The sequence below is a fragment of the Boleophthalmus pectinirostris genome, unplaced genomic scaffold, assembly GCF_026225935.1.
Source record: "Boleophthalmus pectinirostris isolate CB_2022bp ecotype Guang Dong unplaced genomic scaffold, ASM2622593v1 HiC_scaffold_5, whole genome shotgun sequence".
NCBI lineage: Eukaryota > Metazoa > Chordata > Actinopteri > Gobiiformes > Gobiidae > Boleophthalmus > Boleophthalmus pectinirostris.
In genome coordinates, this window is record NW_026571404.1 from 21,734,594 (window position 1) to 21,760,500 (window position 25,907).

At 39.3% G+C, this 25,907-nt stretch overlaps 3 protein-coding genes across 3 annotated transcripts in view; 1 reads left to right on the top strand and 2 right to left on the bottom strand.

The window, feature by feature from the left end:
* hpse2 (heparanase 2) overlaps positions 1-7,440 on the bottom strand; it is a 29,105-nt gene extending 21,665 nt beyond the window's left edge. Inside the window, exons 1-3 of the mRNA XM_020921135.2 lie at positions 7,091-7,440; positions 5,843-5,997; positions 5,487-5,648 (exon numbers count right to left, since the gene is read on the bottom strand). Coding sequence (XP_020776794.1) covers positions 5,487-5,648; positions 5,843-5,997; positions 7,091-7,356 — 583 coding nt within the window. The 5' untranslated portion in view covers positions 7,357-7,440. The remainder of the gene's footprint in view (positions 1-5,486; positions 5,649-5,842; positions 5,998-7,090) is intronic.
* A 2,380-nt stretch (positions 7,441-9,820) lies between these two features.
* LOC110157147 (metal transporter CNNM1) lies at positions 9,821-19,945 on the top strand. The gene is made up of 10 exons (XM_020921414.2): positions 9,821-11,246; positions 13,457-13,600; positions 14,373-14,513; positions 15,602-15,771; positions 15,953-16,052; positions 17,363-17,502; positions 18,178-18,415; positions 19,069-19,170; positions 19,291-19,389; positions 19,808-19,945. Exons 1-10 carry the CDS (start codon positions 9,821-9,823, stop codon positions 19,885-19,887), a joined length of 2,640 nt encoding a protein of 879 aa, XP_020777073.1. The 3' UTR covers positions 19,888-19,945.
* A 1,923-nt stretch (positions 19,946-21,868) lies between these two features.
* On the bottom strand, positions 21,869-25,456 carry got1 (glutamic-oxaloacetic transaminase 1, soluble). Its single transcript, XM_020921290.2, has 9 exons — positions 25,314-25,456; positions 24,195-24,376; positions 23,995-24,118; positions 23,803-23,915; positions 23,617-23,721; positions 23,375-23,525; positions 23,122-23,287; positions 22,903-23,045; positions 21,869-22,820 (listed from the first exon to the last, which is right to left on the bottom strand). The coding sequence occupies exons 1-9, from the start codon at positions 25,420-25,422 to the stop codon at positions 22,681-22,683; spliced, it is 1,233 nt and encodes a 410-aa protein (XP_020776949.1). The 5' UTR covers positions 25,423-25,456; the 3' UTR covers positions 21,869-22,680.
* Positions 25,457-25,907: the final 451 nt, after the last annotated feature.

Sequence of the window (25,907 nt, forward strand, 5' to 3'; positions counted from 1 at the left end):
TTTCTCGTTTTTGGAGGCTGAGTGCCGAGCTGTGAGTCTGAGCGCAGCAGGACTCCACTGAGTGATAGATGGCCCCTGACAAGGTCCAACACAATCCAACCAGCCATATGCTCCAAGTCACTAGCAGCTAAATTAAACACCATTCAAATTCACATGAGAGAAACGCTCCAATGTATGTTGAAGTAGACGGGATTTAAGACGATAATACAGGCTGAAATGTGTGAGGGAAGTAGAACGCCTTTTCTGGTCGCTAAAGCTTCTTAACACAGAATCCGAAAGATAAAGCAATGCAATAGTTAATAACAACAACAACAAAACTACATTTACTGACTAACAGAAAAATACATACTTTAGTAGATACTTGAGAAACAGTTTCGTGGCTATATAGAGCAGATACTACATTTTTTCTCAGTAGACGGGAACAATGAGTTCAGTGCAGTCAATGCTTTTGTCACAGGTATAATAAAAATAATTATTTATAGATTATTTGTTGATAAAGTTTTGCACAAATATCTAATGTAAAATGTAATGTGAAATATCCATTCAACTCATGTTCAGAATTCTCATATCTAAAATACATCAAATTACTTGCACACAAAGTAATTGGAGTCAGATGACAATTTAAACTGGGAAAGAAAGTGTCTGGCTGAAAATGAACAAAGACTGTTTTGCCTGAAGCATAAAGAATCATCTGGATTTATAATGCATCCTTCATACACATACACACACACACATACACACATATACATATACAGATACAGATGCAAATGCACTCACACACATACACACACACGCATGCATAAACGCGTAGATATACACCCACAATAAAAAGATACATAAAAATAGCACTGTTTTAACACTGGTCCTGCCAATGTTACTTGCGCTTAGTACTGCCAGTGCAGTGCAAGTGCTCTGTACCAGTGCACTGAAATCTGAAACAAAACGTATGGCTCGCCGAGTTCTTAGGAAAACATGGAGGTTGGATGTCATGCCAAACAATCACAGGAGAGGAAGGGCTGCTTTCAAACATTTCCCATGCGTGAGGCTATTAAAATGACATTCATTCGCAGGTTGCTGGCACTTGTCTCAGGGCATATTGCAAACACATGGAATTACACATCCATGCGTTCTTTAAACAGCAGAGGTATCCCGCCGATCAAGGACAACATACACTTGTGGTCTGTGCGGACATGTGGAAGGAGTCAGAGAGAAAGTACGTGGAAATGCAGAGTTTGTCACGCTGAGCTCTGACTGTTGACTTTACTCCTGACATCACTGTTCACAGCTGAAAACTCAAAACTTTATAATATTAGTCTATTTTACTCAACTATTTTACTCTATGAGGTAATAAAAGGCTTTCGTTCAGGCTATCAGAAAGTGTTGCAAGAGAACAGTGAATAGGTTTTGACATCCAAGTAGCTTCTTCAGTTCTGAGTGGTTCTGGTTTGAGAAAGGAGGAATCATTCTTGTTCCATTACAAAACTTGAAACTTGTTCTTTTGTAATTAGATCGACATCTGGAACAGATAATAAAATCATATCAACAAGAACTTATTCCAAAAATAAATCCCATAATATCAATAAGGACTTCAACAAAACAAAAGGGTGGTTTTTCAGCTGACGATACGATGATAACAGTGTAAAAATTGGCTCAAAAAAGACTCATAAATCTCTACCTCTAACACTGAGACGCAGCACCCCTAACTCCCCATGTGACTCCAACTGAATTCACAATTTAAAGTATTTTTTTTACTGTGGGAATACAGAAGACGCCACTTACACAACACTTAAAGCTGCTATTATACTTATGAGTTTTAAACAATGATATAATGTTGTTCCCTTTTCAAAAACATGTCTGTTTGCCCATACTTGAGTAATCCCAAATATTTTGGTTGTCTCCCAAACATTCAAAAAGCTTGGCTCTCAGCTTGACATCATCTGGTGGTAATACACGTCTCCTCCATGTTTTTAAAGAAGCCTGACTCCATCTGATCATTACATTGCTCCAATGACCAAGAAAACCAATTATATATTAATTTTATGGTTATTTAAACTAGTCTCCGCCTCCCTTCAGCGACCATCAAGTGGAATCCTTGCGCCCTCTACTGGTGTCTTAAATGGTCCTATGTAATAATTAGGACTGACAGGCCTTCAGTTATTTTTTGCACAGATATATTATTTTACACATTATATTTAAAATGCCAATGCTTATGTAAGTGTGTGGTTAAAATATTAAATCTCTAAAAAATACTGATAAATGGTATGTATTTTTACTAAATTGTTTCTCCCTATTGGACATACATTTTGCTTAATGCAGTAACGGTATAGACCCTCTCCTTGCCCATGTATTGTGGGAGCTCTCAGGTTTCCTTTGAGAGTAGGAGGCCTGTCCGCTCGGTGAGAGGCATCTGGCTGTGAGAGCTGCACCTCACTGAGTTCAAAGACAAAGCGCTCAGGTATTAGTGTCTGTGTCTCTCACACATGTTTACTTAAACCTAACAAGTCATTACACACTCTAAACAGTCACTGGAGTCGCAGCATATGAGATCAGACTAAAGACATAAAAGTCTACTGCACTTATCCTACTGCAAACCATACTTTGTCTCAACTAGCCACATGCAGTTAATTTGATATTTGTAATTTGTAATAATAGATTTCAGTGTGTTTTTTTAACTGAACTACAGCAGTTATTTTGCAGAGTTTTGTTCACACTGGAACATCAGCATTTATTTTTGGATCAGAACACCATCGTTAATAAAACATCAACCACAAGTAGTCCATATTTTAGCATACTTCAAACTCAGAACTGAGGAGAAAACACTGATGTAGTAAACGGCTATCTTTTTTGACACTTCCATGTTATAATTATGAACTCTATACAGCATAGTCCTAATGGAATTTTCATCACAAAAAATAGTAATTACCAGGTGGTCTTTGGGTGATGGACAGTTCTAGTTTAATCCGGGTTTATTTGTGGGTTTAGTTCCATCTTAATCCCAGTTTTGATGTGGTGTGTGCTCTCAGTGTTGATGCATGCTCAAACTAATACCTAGATTACATATACTGTTTAAGTGTCAATTTTATACAGCCTGACTCATTTGTGGGCATTTTATCTTTACAATGTGTTTAATATTACTGAAGTTTTTTGCTTAAGTTTGCTTTGGTGCTAGTTGATCCAGACCAAGTATTTAGATGGCTAATTTCTGAAGTCACGTCATAATGATTGTAGGAAAAGACCGATTTCCGCCATGTTAAAAATAATAAAGACATTAGAGAAGATAATACTGATAAAGAGCTATAGACCAGACCTCCATCTCCACGGAAACTTGATCGGAGACTGACCATGACCGTGGATGAGGCTATGTTCTCACTGTCTCTCCCTGTGTGTGACTGGCCCCATTATTGATAGCTCTAACAAGGCGGGGTCGGAGGTCAGACAGTGGTGAGTGCAAAAGGACGGAAAAGACGCTCTCTCGCTCACACAGTCAAAGCTGCACACAAACACACTGTGGATGGGGCTGATTGTTCCCAGACCATATTTAAACACCTCCCCAGTGCCCATGTGCCCTGCCCTACCACTGACACGAGAGGCCTGCTTTGGTTTACACAAAATACTCTGGGTTCAGATCAGTCTAAAGCCAGGGCTATCACAACATTCACACTAAACTTTTGGTAGTTAAAGCAGTGATAGGAACCGCTGACCAAGTGGCCGCTGAAAAAGGTAAATGTACCAAAATAAAGAAATACTGTACATATTAATACTATTTACTCCTCCAATCCTGTTACTACTGTACATGCCACTGCAATAACTATCACAATGCTTCTATCACTGCCCATCAATCACAACGGTACTTCTACTGTAATTGACAATGTAACTTTTAGTGCTACTTCTTCTCTTGCAGTTACAGAGTATTATTTTGCAAAGGGACAAAAATAATTATTTACCAGTTATAATACAAACTGTTATTTACCTGTTTATTTATTTACAAAACATCACAAATAGCTCATACTAATAATGTTTAAAGATTTTTTTGTAAAAAGAACCTCCCCAGAACCTGCCTTAGCTTATGTAAGACCTGCCACTGCCAACCTTCTTGTTGATGATGTGCATGCTAACCACAGGTCTACTGCAAATCTTTAAAATGTGCATGCTTCCTAAGATGACAGCATTTATTGTTAGTCACTTTTAAAAACATCTCACTGGTTCATTATTTGTGCTTACAATAATAAGGTCTGTTAGGGAAATCTTTAATAATTAACAAATGGGTTTACTTGGATTCTTTGGAGTTATGACAACTGGCACGAGCTAAAAAACAACACTGCAGTACGCTTTGTAATATACAAATATGTTTAAAAGACACACTTTCTTAGGTGTGAGGAACTAGAATTTGTGTTAAAATATAGATTTAAATGTTTCATTGTATATAATATGAGTACAACTACAAAGCATACAGTTATTTTGCAATTTTGTTTTCAACCAGTGGCTCTCTAAAGTATGTATAGTGACAATGTATATTGCTGGTTTGTGTGAGGGTTGAGACGGTTTGCAACATATAAAATCCTCTGTGCGTTTCTATTACATGAAAGCGTATATAGCTAAAGTGCATTTTTGCACACTTGAAGGACAGGATAAATAATATATTGTTGTTCTAGAGCTGACTCCAAATCTGAACTTGTGAACTGAGCCCTTTTGACAAATCTAAGAGGACTATTTTGACGGCTGCACTTGAGACAGTATCACAATATAGAGCTGATGCTTCCTCATGTTGCTTCATAACCACTGTCATTTTGTTCTTGGAATGTCAGATTTTCAAAGCACAGTGAAATTGCAGGGTAACTGATGAAAATTCAGCAGTTATTGAAATGATGACTAATCCCAGATGGGTTCACATGAGGTGGCCTTGGATCTGTCTGATATTATTAATGCCTTCTCCAAGTTGAGTTCAGGGATGAGATTTAGGGATTTCGAAGCTGATGTTTCGTTTTTGGTTGAACAAAACCAAAACTGTTTGCTAAATTGTTCCTGAGAGGCTGCAATTGCTATTAAATGATTGATTTGGCTAATGAACACATTCTGAATGCATCTTTTTTCAAGTGACAATTCTTAACCTTCTTCATGTGTAGTATTTCCCACACATCCATCTCATAAACAGATAAGAAACACAGGCCACCCAAAATCAGTCAGACTTCTCTTTGTGGTCAGGGTGAGTTAACTGTAACCAGTGAAAATGTCAATGTTCTGTTTACCAGTCTGGACTGCAGCACCCCTCTATCCATCTCCACATTCCTCTTTTACAAATTACATTTGTCATTCTGAAAGCTGATGGTTTACATTGGCATGCTTTGAACTTGTGTGTGTTTGCATGTCTGTACACTGAGTGGAGCGATCTATTTTACACTAAGCACCAAAGAAACTGTGGTCTGGGGCTTTTGTAAATGGACTAATAACTAAATAATATAAAATACTGTGTGCGTGTGATCTCCTACCTGTTATTGTAATGTTGCTGTAGATGTTGGAGAGTTGCTCTTTCAGCAGCACGAGCTGTGTGCTGGCAGCTTTCTCTCTTTGCAGCTCCAGCATTATGTCCGGGTGGTTGGCCACCTTACAGCCATTCTGTTTATCCAGGGCAATGTCACTGCGAACAATATCTAGAAAAAAAAAAAAACATCAAATCACAATACATACAGAGAACTGTATGCCCAACTTTAGTGCGTAAAAGTGGCGTTAGCTGCGGCTAGCTGTGTTCACAGATCGGGCCTGTTTTGGTAAATTAAATTCTGGTAAAATAAATTCTTAACAAAATGTTTGTGGTTGTTGCTATTTGGAATTGAAAACTATTTACCATCCTCGTAGTTTTTCAGGTAGTAGTCAGGACCCGGTCCTCTAAACTTCGCCAGGTTCTTCTGGTTGTTGAACTGTAAGAAGTCGGTTCTCTTGCCGCCAAAACGCAGGTAAGCTGGAGACAGGCCGCGCGCCAGGGTCACAAGCCGCTTGGAGCTGCAGAAAAGGAGAAGAGGTGCCCATTTGAAAGACACGCAGTTTTTGTCTCTACACTCTATTTAGAAAGTATCCTGGATTAGCCATACTGATCACTTTTGCTATTTACTTAGTTTCATTTCACAAAAAAATCTAATAAAATAAAATAAAAATAAAAATTTACTGGTGATGTTGAAAACAATAAGATCCATGTGACAATGAAATCGTTTTAAGGCTATAATAGGCCTGGCTGTACGTAAAATCACATTCTGTGACCGCTCTTCCCGTATGAACCAAGAAATGCGTACCTGAGTATTATTTTTCTTAACTATGGATCAGTTTTACATTTGTTGCTTTACTGATATTTTTTAAACGTTGCGTATAACGTAACAGTCCTTCTAACGTCACAACTAATGTAGTATATACAGTTAACGTTAACTGTATTTAAAAATTCTACTGATATGCGTAAAAGTGTACACCCACGGCCACGGGTCAACATAATAGCCTATCACTTTCACGTTAAATCAATGTATGTCAGATATTTAAAAAACAAATAAAATAAGTAGATGTATTTGATTATGTACACGTGCAATTTTAATATTACTTGTTATGTTTAAGATTTTCGGGCCTGTTGTCTACGTGTTTTACGCACACACTGCTTAAAGCTTTGACGTAGAGCAAACTAAGATAATAATAATATAATAATAATAGAAGCTCTGCACCCTTCAGATATTATTATGCCAATTCTTCTGAAAAATGTTGACTCAAGAATATACTCTTGCTGGCGCATAATTTTGAACAGTTAAAATATCTAAAATGATGCTGACTAAACAAACATACTAAATGTTTTACTTTTACAAAACATTTCGCAAAATGCCATGTTTTCTGGAGAGGATATTGCTGAAGAGACTGTGCCATTTAAGGTCACTCAAAAAGCGAGATCAAGATCAAAAGTGATAGGAATTTGGCTCGTATGAATAGGATCAATCACTAATAACTCTAGGCCTATCATTTCACGGTTTGCAGTTTTAATTTGGGTAACGTGGCTACATTCATAATGTCATGAAGAATCAGTGAACGGAACAAATGAGATGGAAAAACTGTGTTTCTGTACCTCAGAAAGTCCAACCACCCGTCTTTTATAATGGAGGGGTCCAGCTGTAGTGAGAGGAAGTTGTCGTTGAGCACTCTGATGGGACTTCGCGTATTGACGTCCAGGAGAACCAGTGTCCTCTCCATGAAGCTGGGTCTTTTTACGCTGATGGTGGATCTCTGATATGCCGAGGGTGAGTATGATGAAGACAGCACTGACGACACTACTAAGGAAGCCAGAGATGCTATCCACAGGGATGAGCACGCGTGCGTTCTGGCTTTGGGCATCTTTACAGTTTGAGTGCAGGAGGGCGTGCGCAACGAGGTTTTAAAGATAACAAACTTCTCCACGAAGTGATTCGAGACCAGACCTACCCGATACATCGATCAGGATCCGTCTTCCTGTCTATAGTCTCACCCACTGCCCCCCGCCCTCCCGACTACACCGCAGAGCTGCGCTTAGAGCGCACGCCCCGAGACAGCCTCTTCTCTCCGAGCGCCAGCAGCTGGGAGGTGGGGAGGAGGCTGTGCCCAACAAGGTTTCCTGAGGTATGAGCCCAGGAAGTGTAATGACCGCTTATTTAAACTTTATTTAACATAATATAATCCGGTCTATAATAATCTAAATGGTTCTACATTAGTATGCTAACATTGATTATCCTACATTTGTTAAGATGACTGGAAATTACACTCATAAAATCAAAACAAAAGTAAAATTATAGGTATCCACACTCTTATCCAATATCGGATTATTGAATCAATTGATCAGGTGGTATGGGCTAAAGATTACAGCTATGAACGATGCGTTATAGAGGGATGCTTAGTGACAACTACATTTTGGCCCAGACTGTCTTCGATTTTCCCAGTCGTTTTAAATTGGTTGATTACAATTTGAAGAAAATTTGTTGAACTTTCAGCTGTAGGCAATATGTGATTTGAATTTGAGTACTTACCTCACCTACTAACCTTTAATGTTCCGTGCAGATGTGCAGTGAGTGCTGCGTAAAGCGCAGCGCAGTGATGTTGACGGGTGTCCAATGCCGTTTGAAGTGGTCGTTTAAGGTTACTTGAACTTCGTTCCACAAATAAGCAGCAACAAACATATTATGCAGCAACAAACATAATATTAACCCCGATAAGTTGGGTAAAACCTATTCTACTGATCCATGTACCGGTAAAACAACAAAGAACAAACCCCTTCGAGGTGCTCAGTTTTTACGCGTCACTTTTACAATGTAATACAGTTAAAACGTATGTGCATTATGTAGCTAAACATTTCGTTGTAAGATCAAAATCAGATGTACAGTTTTAGCAAAACCTATTACACAAATAACGCGAGTTTGGCATTAGCACAAAGCATGGAACGCAAAAAGGTTTCGCAACAAGATGTCAGTATTTATGTTGTATTTTGAACAATAAATGTGGTTTACATTTGTAAATGATTCTGTATTCATTCTTTTGAATTTAAACTCCTATTTAAAAAAATATTTTTATTTTTATTTTTTTTAGGATAGCCGAATTATTCTTCACCCTCAGTAGATATAATAGGCCTATATTGCAGCTGAACAAAAGAGTGAAATTCTTGTGAGGCGTAAAAAGTTATACCTATTACTCAATTTCCATCTCTTCGTTTGAACACACATTGTTATCAAGTAAAAAATATATATATATTTAAATATAATATATCAGTAGGCTACAATAAACTTACTATGAAACACTGGAAACGCATAAGCTTTATTTCTGCATTAATAGGGTAACGGAAGGAGCCTACAGCATTATCTGTTGGTAGGAACAAAAGCAAACTCAAATCCACCGAATTACAAAAAAAGTCACAACTTTTCTTTACACGTGTTTATTTCACGAAAGCTTCTTTCTCTCTTGGTTCTGAGCCTTTGTGCCGCTGATGGAGAGCAGAGACAGAGAAGTGTTGAAGACTGGACACTTCTCACGTCCACCTCCCTGACCTATAAAGTCTATCTCTTAGACTGCTTAGTCAGATGCTTTCATTTTCTCAAAGACATACATAAAAATCCGTGGCGCATTAGTGAAAAAAGTAAATGGGCAGGCTCTACCGTCGGCCATGTGTAACAAATCAAAAACGTGTAATAACGCAGTTTTGGCAGACCAGTATATTAAAATATCGTACTAAAAGGAATTCATTTGCCTAAGCTACAAATGCATATACACAATTTTAGTCATTTTGAAATGCCCTAAACCTTATGCCTAATTAATAATTTAAATGGAATAGGCTAATTGCATTATTTGTTATGCGGGTGGAAGACTCCAGCAGTGGAGTGCGGTGGGGAATTTAGTTTCGAAAAAGGCACCAATGCTGCCATCTGCTGGATCAACAGTGCACTAAACAGATAGCTATATTATGTAGATCTATGCACACGCTCAAACACACAAACTTTGATAATAAATAAAAAATATTCTACGCATATTTTGCTCGCGGCTAGCAGAAAAGTATATTCTCATTATAGAACCAGATAAAAATGAACAGACACGTCCCGATTTCTATATTTAGAAACTGAAAGCGAAATGCGAAGACTACGTCATAGTGTCACGCTTATTTAAGGACAGCGTTACCCACCTCACCCATCAATCTCTCTCGAACACACACCAACAGTGCCCCTCTCTCTACTCTGAACATCATCTACTTCAGGGACATGGCCACCAAGCCGCGCCATCCACCCCGTCTGCACACCACGTGACCACTACCCCCACGTCCTTCACTGGTTTACTCTGCACGATGGCTGCGGATGCTGCGGATGTTCTCTGCAGCATCCTGCATCCGCACCGGCTTCATGTTCTTCTCTTGACTGTAACCCTGTCCACTATGCCAGCCCGGACAGCAGCGCTGCTCGGCGTCCGACCAGAGGACACGCAGAGCGGAGAACTGTCACTGAAGGACGGGATGCTGAGAACCACGGAGGGGACGCGTTTCATGCTCAGGGTTTACTTCTCTGCATCTCCACTCACGGAGCAGCATCCCAGGGAGAACTCCAGTGCTCCAGCTGCTCCGTGGATCGCGTTCATTGAGGAACCAGTCGAGGACGGCGGGAAAACGGAGAAGAGGCACTCCGAGGGAAATCCGTGCTCGGATGAGAGCGCCCGCAGCTCGGACATAGAGCTACTGGGAACCTTCAAATCCACCCTGAGTCACAACTCTGTCCTGGTGGAGCTTCTCGCCAAAGACTTGCGCAGAGGTGAAGTGGTGAAGTACTACTCCATGTGCGCTTATGACGGGGTCAGATGGGAGCACCTGAGTACACAGGACTTCTGGCTGGCAGTTGTGGAGAGACCGCATGAGGCAGATGTGTGGCTACAGGCAGGTGTGTCAGTGCTCCTTCTGGGACTGTCAGCGCTCTGCAGTGGGCTCAACATCAGCATGCTGGCCCTGGATCCCGTGGAGCTGCGCGTGCTGCAGAACAGCGGCACCGAGAAGGAGCAGAAGTATGCGCGTAAGATTGAATCAGTTCGTAAACACGGGAACTATATCTTGTGCACTGTTGTGCTAGGAAACGTGCTCACCAACACATGTTTTGTTGTTTGGATGTGCCAAATCTTAGGCATGACAGCGCTCTCAACCGCGTTTTGTACATTGGGCATATTTTTTATTGGGGAGATTTTACCTCACTCTGTTGCGTCCAGGCACAGTCTTGCCATTGCCTCCAAGACCCTGTGCGCCACGCGCCTGCTCATGTTGATGTTCCTTCCCATCGCGTATCCTGTATCCAAAATCCTTGACATCATGCTGCGTCAGGAGATCAGCAGCTTCTACACCAGAGAGAAGCTGGTGGCAATGCTGCGCGTCACTGATCCATACCACGACTTGGTCAAAGAGGAGCTCAACATCATCCAAGGAGCACTGGAGCTCAGGACTAAGACTGTGGAGGACGTACTGACGCCCCTGTCCGACTGCTACATGATTTCCTCAGATGCAGTGCTGGATTTCTGCACTATGTCAGATATAATGCAGAGTGGATTCACGCGGATCCCTGTGTATGAAAACGAAAGGTCCAACATTGTAGACATCCTCTTTGTCAAAGACCTCGCCTTTGTGGATCCAGATGATTGCACTCCTCTCAAAACCATAACTCAGTTTTACAAACATCCCATGCACTATGTGTTCAATGACACCAAGCTGGATGTGATGCTGGAGGAGTTTAAAAGAGGTAAAGGCATCCTATACCGTATCCAGTTAAGAGTGTATAGCATTCAGGAGGTGTGTCTTAAGTTTTCTTTTCACAAATTCCATCATCATGTGCTTTGTTTTTATAAACTCAGCTCCTCTGCCACATCGGAGTTCAGAATCCTTTGATGTAATGTTCACTAAAACCCATTCTGTGCAGACATCTGTAGATGTATACATTCTGTGGCTCACAGTAAAGCTCTTTGATCCCCAGAGGAGCTGAGAACCATATGTGAAAGGTGGTTGTGTCAAAGTAAGGTTAAAGCAAGGGTTAGGGGCTCCTCGATCAAAATGGTTATCTATTTCTATCAGATATGTAATGATTTACAGCCAATACAATAATTATAAATTTGATTTAAACTGATGATAATAACCATCTTAGCTTTTTAAATATGTCCCCACTGACTGAGGACCACAAAGACTTAAACATATATGTTTTTAGTGAACAGTGGAGACTGCCCAATGTTTAACTGGAGACATATGAGAGGCTACCCAACTGATTATGTAACCATTTCATTGACATTGGCTCATGTTGTGGGGATTAGGAGGTAAATCTGTTTCATTGACAAAGATGAGTTGGACTGAAGTCAGAGTGAGACACAGCTGTTCACACAGGACATATAAAGGGCATAGTGGGTGCCATATCATCAGGTTTAACACTCACGAAAAGTTTTTATTTATTTATTTTTTTATCTGAGGAGAAGAGTTGAATAATCTTACATCATGATGATGATGACGATGCATTTGGGTGCCCTTTATTAGGTTATGTTTAAAGGTTAAGTTGTGTGTCACCTTTCGAGTGAATGGCTGCATCTAATTGTTATCCAGCTGAGACTTTGAAGCCACCCTGAAGGTTGTAGCCCACAAAGCCTGCAGAGACCATTAAAAATTCAACTACAACCTTTCCCTTTCCTCCTCACCTTCCTCCTGCAATGCTCTGCTGGATTAAAGGCTCCTGTGGTCCAGGAAGTCTGACTGTGAAGACTCTGACTGAGGCCAGAAGGGTAGGGGTGAGTTCAGGGTCAGGAGGAAGAAGGAAATGTCAGCAGAAACACACTCCTGCCACTTGTATTTTTATCAGTTATTATAAGAATTCTATTATATTTATCACCTTTATTATATTTATTTATTTTTTGGACAAGAGATAATAATCATTTATAAAGCATACGGCAATGGCATACAGCACAGATGAGGCACAGACATCAAATGCACATTCCTATTCACTCTTATTACTTCCATTCAAAACAACACATGCAGATTAAAGTGAGTCTGCAGCAGCCTTGGAAACTGATGGAGCAGAAACATTTACAAAATGGACATCAGTGCTAGACACAGCTTACCCCTTCAGCGCAAGTGTCTGTGTGAGCCAAGTCTGTGTGCCTGTGCCTTTCTACACAACGATTATGTAACCTATGAATGATGTAATTTTGTGCCCAGTCAAATCAGCACCGAGGGGTAAATCTGGAGCTGACTCACCTTACCTCTTTGGACAGGCAAACAAACCAGTCCTCAAGCACAGCCCCAACTCAGCCAATCACATTCACTTTAAAGTCCTGGGTTTCAAGGTGCCAAGCTGTCCCAGCAATCAGTTTGTTTTGTTGCTGTAGATTAAGCAGCGTGATCCACTTTATCCTTCAATTCCCAAATCAGCTCATAACTCCTGTGATAATGTATATTGCTGTTGTAGATTTCATTTTACACTCAACATTGGATGAGCTGGTATTTGTATGATGGATGTTCCGAGTGTATGAATACGTGTGTAGACAGCTTGTCTCATTTGCTTTATCAATTGAGTGGAAATGCTGTTGGGAGTGTAGGGCCTGTCACACACAGCACAGCTCTCCATGAGTCTTACTCCCATAGTTGTGTTATATTAGACTGGATTGTGTGTTTGCTCGTAGGTGGCAGCAGCATGGCCAGTGCAGCCAACAGATGCAGGCAACCCCAGACTGATTGTGTAATCATAGTGTTTATATAAGGACCAAGTCATCTGAACTGTCAAAGTGTATTTGCTTAATCCTTCAAAAAATCAACTCCAGTTATTATTTCCAAAACATTTCTCATGTTGGCCAGCTGGAAGCATTTGGCTTGTATGGTTTTCGCCTCTCGTCACTGTTTTAACAGCAGATGTTTACAGAAACTGAGGCATATTGTAAATATTAATAACATGGTCTGTCATTCTATAAAATGTAGGGAAGTCTCACCTGGCTGTGGTCCAGAGGGTCAACAGTGAGGGAGAAGGAGATCCATTCTATGAAGTCATGGGCATTGTCACTCTGGAAGATGTGATAGAGGAGATCATCAAGTCTGAGATTGTGGACGAGACTGACCTATACAGTAAGTATACATCCTAACATACTCAATGTTTAAATGACTGATACTCGCTCATTATTGCCCAAACAGTGAGTAGTCTTAAACCATGACCTTAAAAAAATTTAACTACATGTGGTAGATATTAGAGAGTTCATGTATTAAAACAATAAAACCCATTATAATGCATCACAAGCTGTATAAAAGAGTGCAATGTTATCTTCCCAGTGTTTCATTCATATAAGTTGAACTGAAAGAGCAAATCCCTGCACATTTGTCACGACTCTGCAAAACCCCAGGCTCTCAGCAGATATAAACTACATTTTTCATGTGCTTGACTTTAATATCGTGCACTGCCATCATAGTATGCCGGGGTTTATCTGCTACACATTCATATCTGTTCACATATGTCTAGGCAAGTACACTTTTTATAATGCTATTCCCATGGGACCATTAATTCTGCCTCTGCGTGTTATGGAGTTAATATGTTTCAGTGCATAACAGTAAGTTGTAATATGCAGCTGTAGCCAAAACCAAAGTTCCATATAGCCCATAGCTGAATACACTATTAAACTAGGTCACCATGTGCTAAAAATGAACTTGTTTGCTACATCAAATACAGTGAATAAGCAATCGCACATTTTTCAGTTTTCCACTTTTTTCTGACTTCTCCCTTTGAGGTTTGCATATTTTCTACATCCTCTTGGAGCAAGCGTTGCCACTGTAATCCAACTGCATCTACATATGATCAGTTTTTGGTTAATCTGTTTAATTGTAAATTATTTCTTCTTTTGCCCAGCTGATAACAGAACCAAAAGAAGAGTCTCCAACCATGAAAGAAAACATCAGGATTTTTCAATTTTCAAAGTGTCAGAAAATGAAATGAAAGTGAAGATCACTCCTCAGCTCCTACTTGCAACACATCGCTTCTTGGCCACAGGTATGAATCAGTTTGTTTGCACAGTATATTGTCAAGAAAATCAATTTTTGTGCCATTGTTAAAGCTGATCCCATTATAGTACTTTTTATACATTTGCTACTCATATTGTTGCCTCTTTTAATGACTAAAAATTGTATGAACATGTCCAACAGTTTTATATTTTAAAATTATTAATTTCTCTTAGCAAAGACACAGAGATGGGGAAACTATCATGTAAACACACGCTCCAAAGTTCACACACATAACCCCAAACACACCGATTTCAACAGCAAGAAGGCTTTATAGGACAGGGTAGAGTTAAGAGTGAAATGGAGGTTAAGTGTGAGAGAGACATTCATCAAAATGTTCAGAATTGGGAAACCATATACAATATGCTGCAACACCATAGACCTCTAGATCTTTTGTCCCGTAGAATCATACGGATCTATCTGACATTGTCTGAAGTGAGTTATTAATATATTTTTAGATTAAGATTTTAGATTTATATGGGCAAAATCCTCTAAATCCTTTAAATCTTTAAAGGTCCTATACTAAGCAAAATTTAAGCTTTATTTCATGTTATAATTTTGTTACCTTCACAAACACATACCTGGAGTTGTGTTTTGTTTTATTCACACGTTTGAATAATCTTTCATGATTAGTCTGTCTACACCTCTAAAGCTAAAAATGCTCTGTTACACCTTGTGATGTCATAAAGCTACCACAGGTCAGTAGAAAAAGGCTGAAATCAAGCAAAGGATTCTAGTGAAGTGTATGGAGTTTAAAAACACTGTGGAGCACATCCTGTATTACGACATGACATCACAAGGTGGGATAGAGTGTTTTCTGTCAGAGAGAAGAACTCACCTTAATTATGCAGGGTTTGTGTGTCAAACATGTGTGAATGAATTAAAGCATGAATTTTGAGGAGGAAACACGATTATAACATAGATTTTTAAATTATGACATTTAAACCTCAGTATTTCACAGCTACCCATTCAGAATGCAAACAGAACCTTATAAATGCTATGTGTGAATAGGCAAAGTGGACTTGAACATGACATTTCACGTTGCCCTTGCCCTGCTCTCTGTCTGTGTGCATTACTCAGAGGTGGAGCCCTTTAGGCTGTGTCACTTGTCAGAGAAGATCTTACTTCGCCTCCTGAAACATCCCAGCGTTGTCCAGGAGCTCAAGTTTGACCCCAAGAACAAGCACGCCCCTCACCACTACCTCTACCAGAGAAACAAGCCTGTAGACTACTTCATCCTCGTTCTCCAAGTAAACAGCCTTGTACATTCACAATAACATGTACATTGGATTAGTGTGGTAATAACTCATGTGCTTTGCTAGACAATGTCATTTCTCGAGTGCGCTGATTCTGTGTGGGAGTTTGTTAGATGACTAATCAATTTGGTGTTGTGACTAGGCATGCATGCTAATGACTGCATTGATGTTACAGGGACGGGTGGAAGTAGAAATTGGAAAAGAGGCTCTGCGCTTTGAAAACGGAGCATTTTCGTACTATGGGATGCCTGCACTTATTCCCCCACTGGCTTTTAGTAAGTGTGCAAAAGAACTGAAATATTTCAAAAGGTGAAGGGGGTACATGAATGTTAATTGCTGAAATACAGAAACTATAAAGGACAACAGAAACCAGGTAATCATACAGTCGGCACTGCAAAGAGTCTGGGTAGCCTCATTCTGCCAGAGCACCAGCATTTGGGGGAAGTAAGTAATTAAAGTGGAGTATTTCCCACTGGAAGGACATGACCTGCTCAGGATTATATCAAATACAGCAAAGACTTATACACAAAACAGACTCCCTCTCTCCCTCCCTCTCTCTCGCTCTCTTTCTGCCTCCTCTTACCTCCTGTCTCTGTCTCTCTCTCTCTGTCTCTCTGTCTCTGTGTCTCTCTCTCTTTCTGCCTCCTCAGAGAGAGAGAGAGAGATTCTCACAGCTGTAAATATATGGTACAATGCTGAGAATGCTTTCACTCTCACTTAATATAGTAACTACAACTCATTGAACCATGGGACAAAACCACGGACTGTATAAAGAAATGGACTAAGTGCGTGACTTCACTCAAAGCGTTCGACTCCAGTCAAATGAAGCTCACGATGCTAGCAGTTATAAGAGCGAATTTGGAGCCAAGTTCCATATTAGGAATAGGAATTTATTTACAGACAAAATGGCAAAATAAAAACATCAGAATGATATAAAGCAGGTTAATATGAACATTTTAAGATCAAAATGACTTACAAACTGACAAGAGGCTTAGTGCAGCAGTTACAAAGAGAGGGGTGACAATTTTTCAATGTAAAGTCAGTTAGAGACAGTCGATGGAAGCGGAAAGGACCCCCATGCTCACTTCACATTTGGAATGTGGCAGCTATGTCCATTTATATATACAGTCTATGGACAAAACGTTATAAGTACACAATTATAATTAAGACATATTGCAATTGTGTAAACTGAAAACCATTAGGGAGTTCCATTTGATTGCACAAACTGGTAGAGCAAAACAAAACCTGGTTATCACTGGATCAGCTGTGATAGGCCTATTTTTATTGCATTTATGAGTTTATACTAAGCCAGGTCACAAAGAGAATATGAAGTAGAGATACCTCTTAAAGCACGTAGTGTACGGTACAGTTATTAAAGGGCCCGTGTTATGCCCTTTAATAACAGCATTATAACATGGCTCAAAGCACACAAGAATCAATTTTGTGTAATATAGAACCTTAAAGGGTACACTATGTAACAACTTGCTAAAATAAAATAAATGACATGAAAATTAAATGAGAAGGTAATAAAAGAAATGCCACTTCCTATTTAGTTATGTTTAAATATGAATGCTGTTCTTTTCAGGTGTCAGGTACAGCTCCAGGAGCAGTGGCCTGAACCAGTCTGACTCTTTACTGAGTGGAGGCAGCATGGGGCAGCTCTCCTCTGGGATCTACTTACCCGACTACTCAGTCCGACAGCTCACTGACCTCCAGATTATCAAGGTTACACATTTTGTTCTATGGAAAATTTTAACTGTATCTACAATTGTACTTAAGAGGTGCATATGTAATTTTTTGGTGAAGAGTTATTGTGGATATGTTATTGCTTTGCCAGAAATATTCCACAGCATTAAAATTTTACTATCTCCATGGAGGCAAGCAGGTGACGCCACTAGACCAAGTTACAGCTGAGATCTGTCGAAAGTGACTTACAATAGGATGTGTTCTCGCAGTAATAACATCTGCAATTGAAAAAATGCAAAATATATTCATTCATTCATTCATCATTGCATTCATATAGCACCTTTCAAGACACCCAAAGCAATTTACAGTTCATTGTTCATTTACTCCACATTCAGTCTCAGTCGTGGCAAGCTACTATTGTAGCCACAGCTGCCCTGGGGCAGACTGACGGAATAGGTTTAATGTCTTACGGTGGAACATTCTAGAGTAGACAAAGCAATGACATCTCCATGGAGAAAAGCAGGTGGCACATCCTCCAGAAAATGTAAATAGTGCCTAAAAAGCTAACCGTTCCTTTTTGCAACATTTGCCTTTCTAAGTGAACACAGACATGTGTTTCATGTACATTCAGTGAGATAACAGAGTGTAGTTTGATAACATTATAACATTATTATTATTATTATTTGTTTGCTGTAATGTAATTTGTATCTTCAGATCACTAGGAACCACTATCAGAACGCCATAACTGCCACTCGGATGGACAGCTCTCCTCAGACTCCAGATCCTGTGGATGTTAAAGGACGCCCTCCTGTTACAGAGGCCCGGTCCCACAGCATCGCCCTGCCCCTGACACACGTCAACACAAGACTGGGACTGGCCCGCCTCGCCCACCTCCATCCACACGGGGCACTGCGCAGCACAACGCACCTGAATGAGAGGAACCGCATTGTCCGTAAGTTGGACATACTGATTGCTTTAAAAAACACTGGACAATTCAAATTAGATATGTAAAATACTCAAACACTCAAAATTATTCCCTGTTAACTACTGATGTTTAGAATGTCAGATACACTGTCAGGCAGAATAAAGAAATACTAGATATAGCAGATGACTGTGCTGTCTGAAACTAAAACTACCAGGGACTATTAAGTAACTGGCATATCCACTAATGACGTGCTTGTTTTGCCCTCAAGGCCATTCAGACAATCTGTGAAGTTTCGCAAAAATACAGAAAAAAAACAAACTGACATATTATTACTATATTTATTGCCAAAATAAAGTAAGAGCAATGACTCCAGCTTGGACTAAATCTGACCACAGAGAACTGGTGCAAACACAGGCAGCCAAAGTAGACTGGTTTGAAGGCTTAAAGGATTTCCCACGTCCCATCTGTCTAACTGTGTGTGTAACACACCACAGTCTGTGTCATTAAGAAAATTCACTGCACAGATGGTTTTGTAGTCATAGTCATCAAAAAGTTTGACTTTACATACTAATGAGATGTACAGAAAGTGATTATCTTCATAACTACACTCTCTCAAATTCAATAGCTCATTTCATACTATTTGTAAGAGTAAACACATATTTTTTTATTTTCCATCATAGGCAGTAAATCTGATGGTCAGAGGAGTCCAAATGACAGTGTCTTTCTTCGCATGGATGAGATTCCTTATATCCACGAAGACCGACCCGAAAATTATGATAACGGTTAGTAGACCTTTCTGGCTTTATAATCAGATACAGAAAGAAATATCAATGGATGGTATTTTGGTATATATACACTAAAATTCCTGGTTAGCGCAGTATATTGTTCAAACTTTCTTTCAGACATGCCGGACTCGCCCCCGTCCACCTCCCCCTTCATCAGCTCCCTGTCTCTGTCCAGTTCAGACGAAACCATTGGAAAGAAGCTCCTGCGTAAACTGAGTGAGCCATTTGTCATGACCAAAACTCTGGCCACACACCCACACGACTCATATCATCACATGTGCCTAAACTTTGCTGTCAAACTACCGCAGTGTAGGGTGTATCCTAGCAACAGGTGCCTTTGTGCAACCTCCTCTTTCAATATCTCCAGAGGCAGATTTTTATTAGCAATGAATCATGGGTAACTCATATTGCAAGGTCCACAGATCAACGATAATTTAGTCCATTATTGGCAGGTAATTTAATTAGTTTTATCTATATCCAGTCATATCTACCTAATTGCTTAAATTCTACCACACAGCAATTAGTGGTTTTATATAACAATTGTTAAAGTCAGGTGTTTTAAAAGTTATACTAGATGCACAGTAAGACACAAAGCGTAAATATTTTCACTGAACAAGATTTTCCCTGTTTCTAGGCAACAAGAGGAGAAAAAAGTCTCTGGATCGACAGAAGAGTTTAGAGGAAGGATCAGAGGAATCACCAGTGATAAGCTAGCACAAGGCTCTCCTTTGATACCACAGTTTCATCGTCTTCATTGCATTACCAGCACACTGACCGCCCTCACAGGAGACAGCCTTCCTTGTGACTGTAGCCAACACTGATTCTCAGGTTCACACTGTCCTCCCTGTGCCTGCCCAGAATAATAAGGGGGACACATATCTGAAATACAAAATGAAAACTTCTGTGTTATAATCAGATTTAGCTGATTTTTACAGCTGTGCATGATGCTACAATCTATATTTAACTTAATGAATTAGTGAATGAATCGTATTTATTATGTGTGTCAACATGATCAAGGTGGAAAGATTCACCTACAACCAAGTTTAACTATACCATTTTGTTTGAGTCTGTGATAGCATAATGAATTATAACTTAATATTTGTGGCTGTTCTCATGAATGAAAGCCTAGTTTGCACAAGAACTTGCACTAATTTTACCTCAATGGTGCCACCTACTGTCGACTAAGAACAGTACACTAAAGGGAAAAGCCACTACTACTACCACAACTGAGCACAATAAGCGAACCCACCTTTATACTATGTGTAAAAAAAGAAAAAAGAAAAGCCATGGAATAATATCTGCCTGATTAATAACAAATCTTGCTCTTAATAGGTGGAGATAGAGAAATATAACATTTTTAGATGTCGCTGATTCACAATACTTGACTAAGAGTAGCAATATAAACGACCATGCCAACCATGAATGGATAAAAGTTCCTTTCAGTGCCCCTAACCTTGTGTAACACAGGTGTGTATTTAAATCTCTCTTTTGGGTCTCACAAAAACTCTGCTTCCTGTTATTTCAGAGGTAGATCTAGTTCTCGGGAGCAGAGCTGTGTATCATGTTTCTTTTGTACAGGTTCATATAAGGTCAGTCACAAAAGCACCTCTCAACAATAACTCACTGGAAGAAGTCTTTAAACTGTACACTCATTTGCATGTTTATGTATGCTGCTTTCACTGTAGTGGACCCCTACTTTACCCACATGCATGTTTTAGCTGCTGCATGCATATAGGATGAACCTGCCTGCAGTTCTGTCTACTCTGCATTATGTGTTATATCAAATATGTTAATGTCAGGTCAGATCTTAGCACTGAGGAGTACAGAAATGAGGAAACCAAAAAGATTCAGTTTACTGTGTATAAGTGAGTTTAAGTGAGTTTCTACAGAGTGCACAAGTTAATTTATTTAAAAGGGAACTGCTGCTAAGCCATTGTTGTAGATAAAATGCAATAATAAACAGATTTATTAAAAACATATGTGGTTTCTTTTAAATGTTGTGCAAACAGAGGTAAGGTACACGGTCACAAGTGGCACCGAGGACACAGTGGTTCATGACCTGAAAAGTGCAAAGGATAGGCCAAGGCTGGGTCGCTGACACCGTTTACAGCTATATACACAATGTGCTAAAAAACTCTTTGATTCTGGGACATTCATCCAGTGGTAGAACGTACTGAAGTATAACTATTTAAGTATTGTACTTAAGTAAAATATTCAGGTATGTGTACTTTACTTAATTACATATTACAGTGGATACCTTTTACTTTTATTTCACTACATTTGAGAACAGGTATGTGTACTTTCTACTCCACTACATTTTTGCAATGAAATGTAAAAAGTACTTTTCATATTATTTGAAGGGTAATTATCACCATGTTTGTGGCAATATCCTGATTAAAGATTCTGAGTTCAAGTTTTGGCTCTGAGTGGACAAAAATAAATATACAAAATTCATAATAAAAATTAAGAAATTCATAGGTATTGTAACTGTTGACCAAAATATGATTAAAAAAAATCAGTATCATTAAATTTTAATGAACAATTAACAACACACAATATAAATGAAATACATTTACTTTTTACAATTTTTTCAAGTGATGAAAAGCAAAATTGAGAGAATACGATGCACTTATGTTGTAGTTATTGCATATCAGTTACAACAATACAACCATTTTATTCACAGTATTAATTATTAAGCAAATAAGACTGTATAGTTGAAACATCTGATACAGGCCTTTGTTCAAATATACTGATTTGTGCATTGAGATAAGAAAACTGGTTTGAGGCAGTTAAAACATAGGGAAATGGAAAAAGAGTTGCATTTTCAGTGCATTTGTACTAAATAAATCAATGGCCCACAAACATAACTTTGGCCAGTAATCAAGGATTAGTCGTACATAAAAATTTAATTAACAAATTGTTGACTGGTTTAAAATGCATATGGCAGGTATTCATGTTTTCCTAATTATTACTTGGTTTGGTGGGATAGTACCTGTGATAAATATGTTTCATAGATTTACTACAGTTAAGTGGCAGTTTGTGGGGAAAAAAAGTTGTGAAGAAAAGTATAAAAATGCAGGAATACCTTTACCTATGTCCAAAATGCAATTTATGCAAAAAGAAGGCATTTGTCTGGCATATTAAACGTTGATTTAACAAAATAATGGTGTTCTATTTTTATGTGTCTTATCACAACTATTGTGAAATATAGACAGGTTTTGGCCAATTATGGTTGCTGGGTAACTGGAATTTATTATTAATAATATTATTATTATTTATGTATTAGTGAAAAAGTACTCTAACTTGTCATGTTTCTTTACTAGACAATGAGGCAGTACTGTTCTTCATTATGTTACAAAGTAAATTATAGATCAGAGGTAGATTATCAAAAGACAAAATCATATTTGACTATTAAGTATTAAGTATTCTAAATAAATATGAAATTACCCAATAGAGATGGGTGCAGTCTGACTACACAGTACTCCCAGTCCAAGGGTTACAGTGCATTTACTGGACTCTGGTGACCGTTTCATGAATGGACTGTGCTACATAGTCAATGTTTCTGCTTGTCAGTCCACACATGTTGATTCGACCGCTGGCCATTAGGTAGATGTGTTTTTCCTGCACCATGTACTCCACTTGTCTTGCTAAAAAGACAAGGATGTACATATTCAGTTACATGTTATATGCAGAAACCAGTTTTAATTCAGAGTTTAGTGTGCTACTTACGGTTGAGGCCGGTAAAACTGAACATGCCAATCTGGTGTGTGATGTGCTCCCATGTCCCCGGTGTTCCCAAAGCCTGGAGCTTGGTTTTGAGCTGACTCCTCATCAGGAGCACCCTGTCCGCCATAGTCTTGATATTGTCCTTCCTTTAAAAGACAGGTTTTGAGTGGGACACACAGATGAACAATAATTTTTAAATAGCGCAGTAGTGCTGATACAGACCATTCGAGAAAGAGCTGAGGCGAGTTAAGGGTTACAGCTACAATGCGCGCTCCATGAGAAGGGGGGTTGGACCAAGTCGTCCTCACAATCTTCTCCATCTGAGATAAAATTCTCATGAGATTATCTGCATCCCGGGCTACAATAGTCAAGTTCCCCACACGCTCATCTGATAGAAACATTGTATGTTCAGTTGTTATTTAAATGTGGTATAAGGTTCAGGTTAAGTGTGTTTCAAACATTTGCTTTCACTCACTGTAAAGGCCAAAGTTTTTAGAAAACGACTGAGCACAAAACAGCTCAAATCCTAGTGAAACAAAGTATCGGACAGCCCAGGCATCTTTGTCCAAACTTCCTGAAGCAAATCCCTGGTATGCAGAGTCAAAAAACACAAACAGCCTCCTCCTCTGGAAAGAAACAAATGTGTTGTTTACATTTTGACCACATGTTGCCAGTGACCAATTCTGAGAGTGCTCTGTGAATATGTGCACACATTACCATCATTACTTCAGCTATTTGCATCCATTGTTCCTGTGTGGGGTCTGTGCCGGTCGGGTTATGGGCACATGCATGTAAAACAAATATGGAGCACTCTGGGCAAGTCTGTCAGAAAAAAATATAATGCATAATGTAAAAACTAAAAAGAACAAAACGTACTAGTTAAATTACAAATGCATTACTTACCTCCAGGTCACCAAGAAAGCCAGCTAAATCAAGACCTCTCTTTTCAGCATCCCAGTACTTGTATGGACGGACATCTTCAAATCCAGCATTTGTGAAAACAGCATTGTGATTTTCTGAAATAGCCATAAATGTTTTATCACCATACAACATTATGTGAACATTATGTCAGCATTATGAGCAGATAAAACTTACCCCATGTGGGTGCTGACACATAGACAGGAGTTTTGGTGTTGTTATTTCCATTGTAAAAGCGCCTCAGGAACTCTGCTCCCATCTTCAGTGCACCTGTGCCCCCCAGACACTGAACAGCTCCCACCTGTAAGAAGCAGTCATTCTACAATTCTGCCCCTTTAAACTCTAAAGTGAAAGTGGGACATGTTCAGCGCACAGACCCTGTTGTCCTTGATAGCAGGACTGTCATCTCCCAGGGCAATCTTGGAGGCAGAGGATCTGAACTCAGGCAAACCCAGAATTGGGAGATATTCGTGATTTAACTTGTCATCTTCAACAATGAGTTTCTCCACCTTCTTCACTACAGGCAAAACCCAAGGTAGGCCTTCATCTGTCCTGTAGGCTGCAACAAACTGATTAAACTTATCATATTATCATGAACAAAGAAAGACAGTAAAGCAACAAACTGCATAGTTTTATTGGTATGGCTCAGATTAGATATTAAAATACTCCACTCAGCAGAATATAGGAGACTATCAGATTTTATATTGGGTTCAATACTCTGGATATTGTAAGACAAATGTATTTGATCTTAAAACAGAAAGTTACCCTTACTGTAAAATGTAAAAGTGGGCAAGGCACTCCGACTGAATATATTTAAAGCGCTCTACCTCTTTTTCATCATCTTATTTCATTTTTTATCTATTATGAGATTAGTTCTACATTGGGTGAAATTTTGTTACTTAATTTATCAGATGATGTCCATCTGTAGTGTCCTTTACAGTGGAGAGGAGGATTATCTCCACTAACAAACGCGGTCTTAATAGCCAAGAGGAGAAATGCTGTACGAAAAAAGTATAGCATGAATATTGCATCAGATGTTTTGAAGCAGGAATCCATGCTACATAAGTATTAAGTCTATGCACGAGCTTTGTCGTCATCTTGCGCTAATCCAATCAAAGGCCGGGTATTGGGAGATTACTAACGGTGGTTGAAAGCTCAGAGAGCAGAGCTGTGCTTCTATCACTATTCACGGTGGTTACGTCACAGCACTGATACATTATCGGACACAATGTGACAATCTGGAGGAAATTAGAGGTATTGATAAATGGGGCGTTCTATGATAAATTCGCATTATTTGGGCAAACTATGCAAATTATAGTCTATATTGCAAAATCTTATGGGAAAGTCTAAACTCTAGAGTTTAGACTTAAGACTAACATAAGTCTAAGCTCTATTATTATCCAAATAATGACGCGCAGTAATTAACCATGGAATAGCTGGAAATGGGCTTTTAAATTGCCATAAAGAGCATCAGAATCTATATTAGGAAGACCTACCTCCCACTCCAAGATTAACCTTTTTGGGAAACTGGTCGTTGTTGAAATCCTGTGTTAGCTTGAAGACAGCCACAGGGACTGCTTGAGGAACTTCGCAGAACACGGACATATTTGCAACTTGAGGGTGAGCGGAGAAGTGGAGCGGGCGCCTATTATAACCTACCCACACACAGGGGAGATGGGGGAGGACAGGCGGGCTCTGGTTGGATTTGGTGCGCGCGCGGTGGGTGTGAGCGGATTAACCAATACAAAGAATAAGCTTCTACTGACAAACCAATCGGAACAGATAAGATTTATCGGTCAAAGTTCGTTCTTGCTATAGGCCTACCACAGATGCAATGGACCAATGAGTACAGCGATACAGTAATGACGCAATAATATCTGACCCACAAAATGCTGCATACTTAACGCAATACCGCGCTTCGCCACGAGATGGTGCCATAGTTTTAACTTGGTGCGGCAAATAATTATATGTTTTGGGTGATCTGAAGATAAATCTTTCCTATGTAAGGTTTAGCTTTATCTGTTGATACACACATCTTGAACTTTATTCCAGCTTTTTACAAAGGAACCATAAATAATATTTTAAATCTC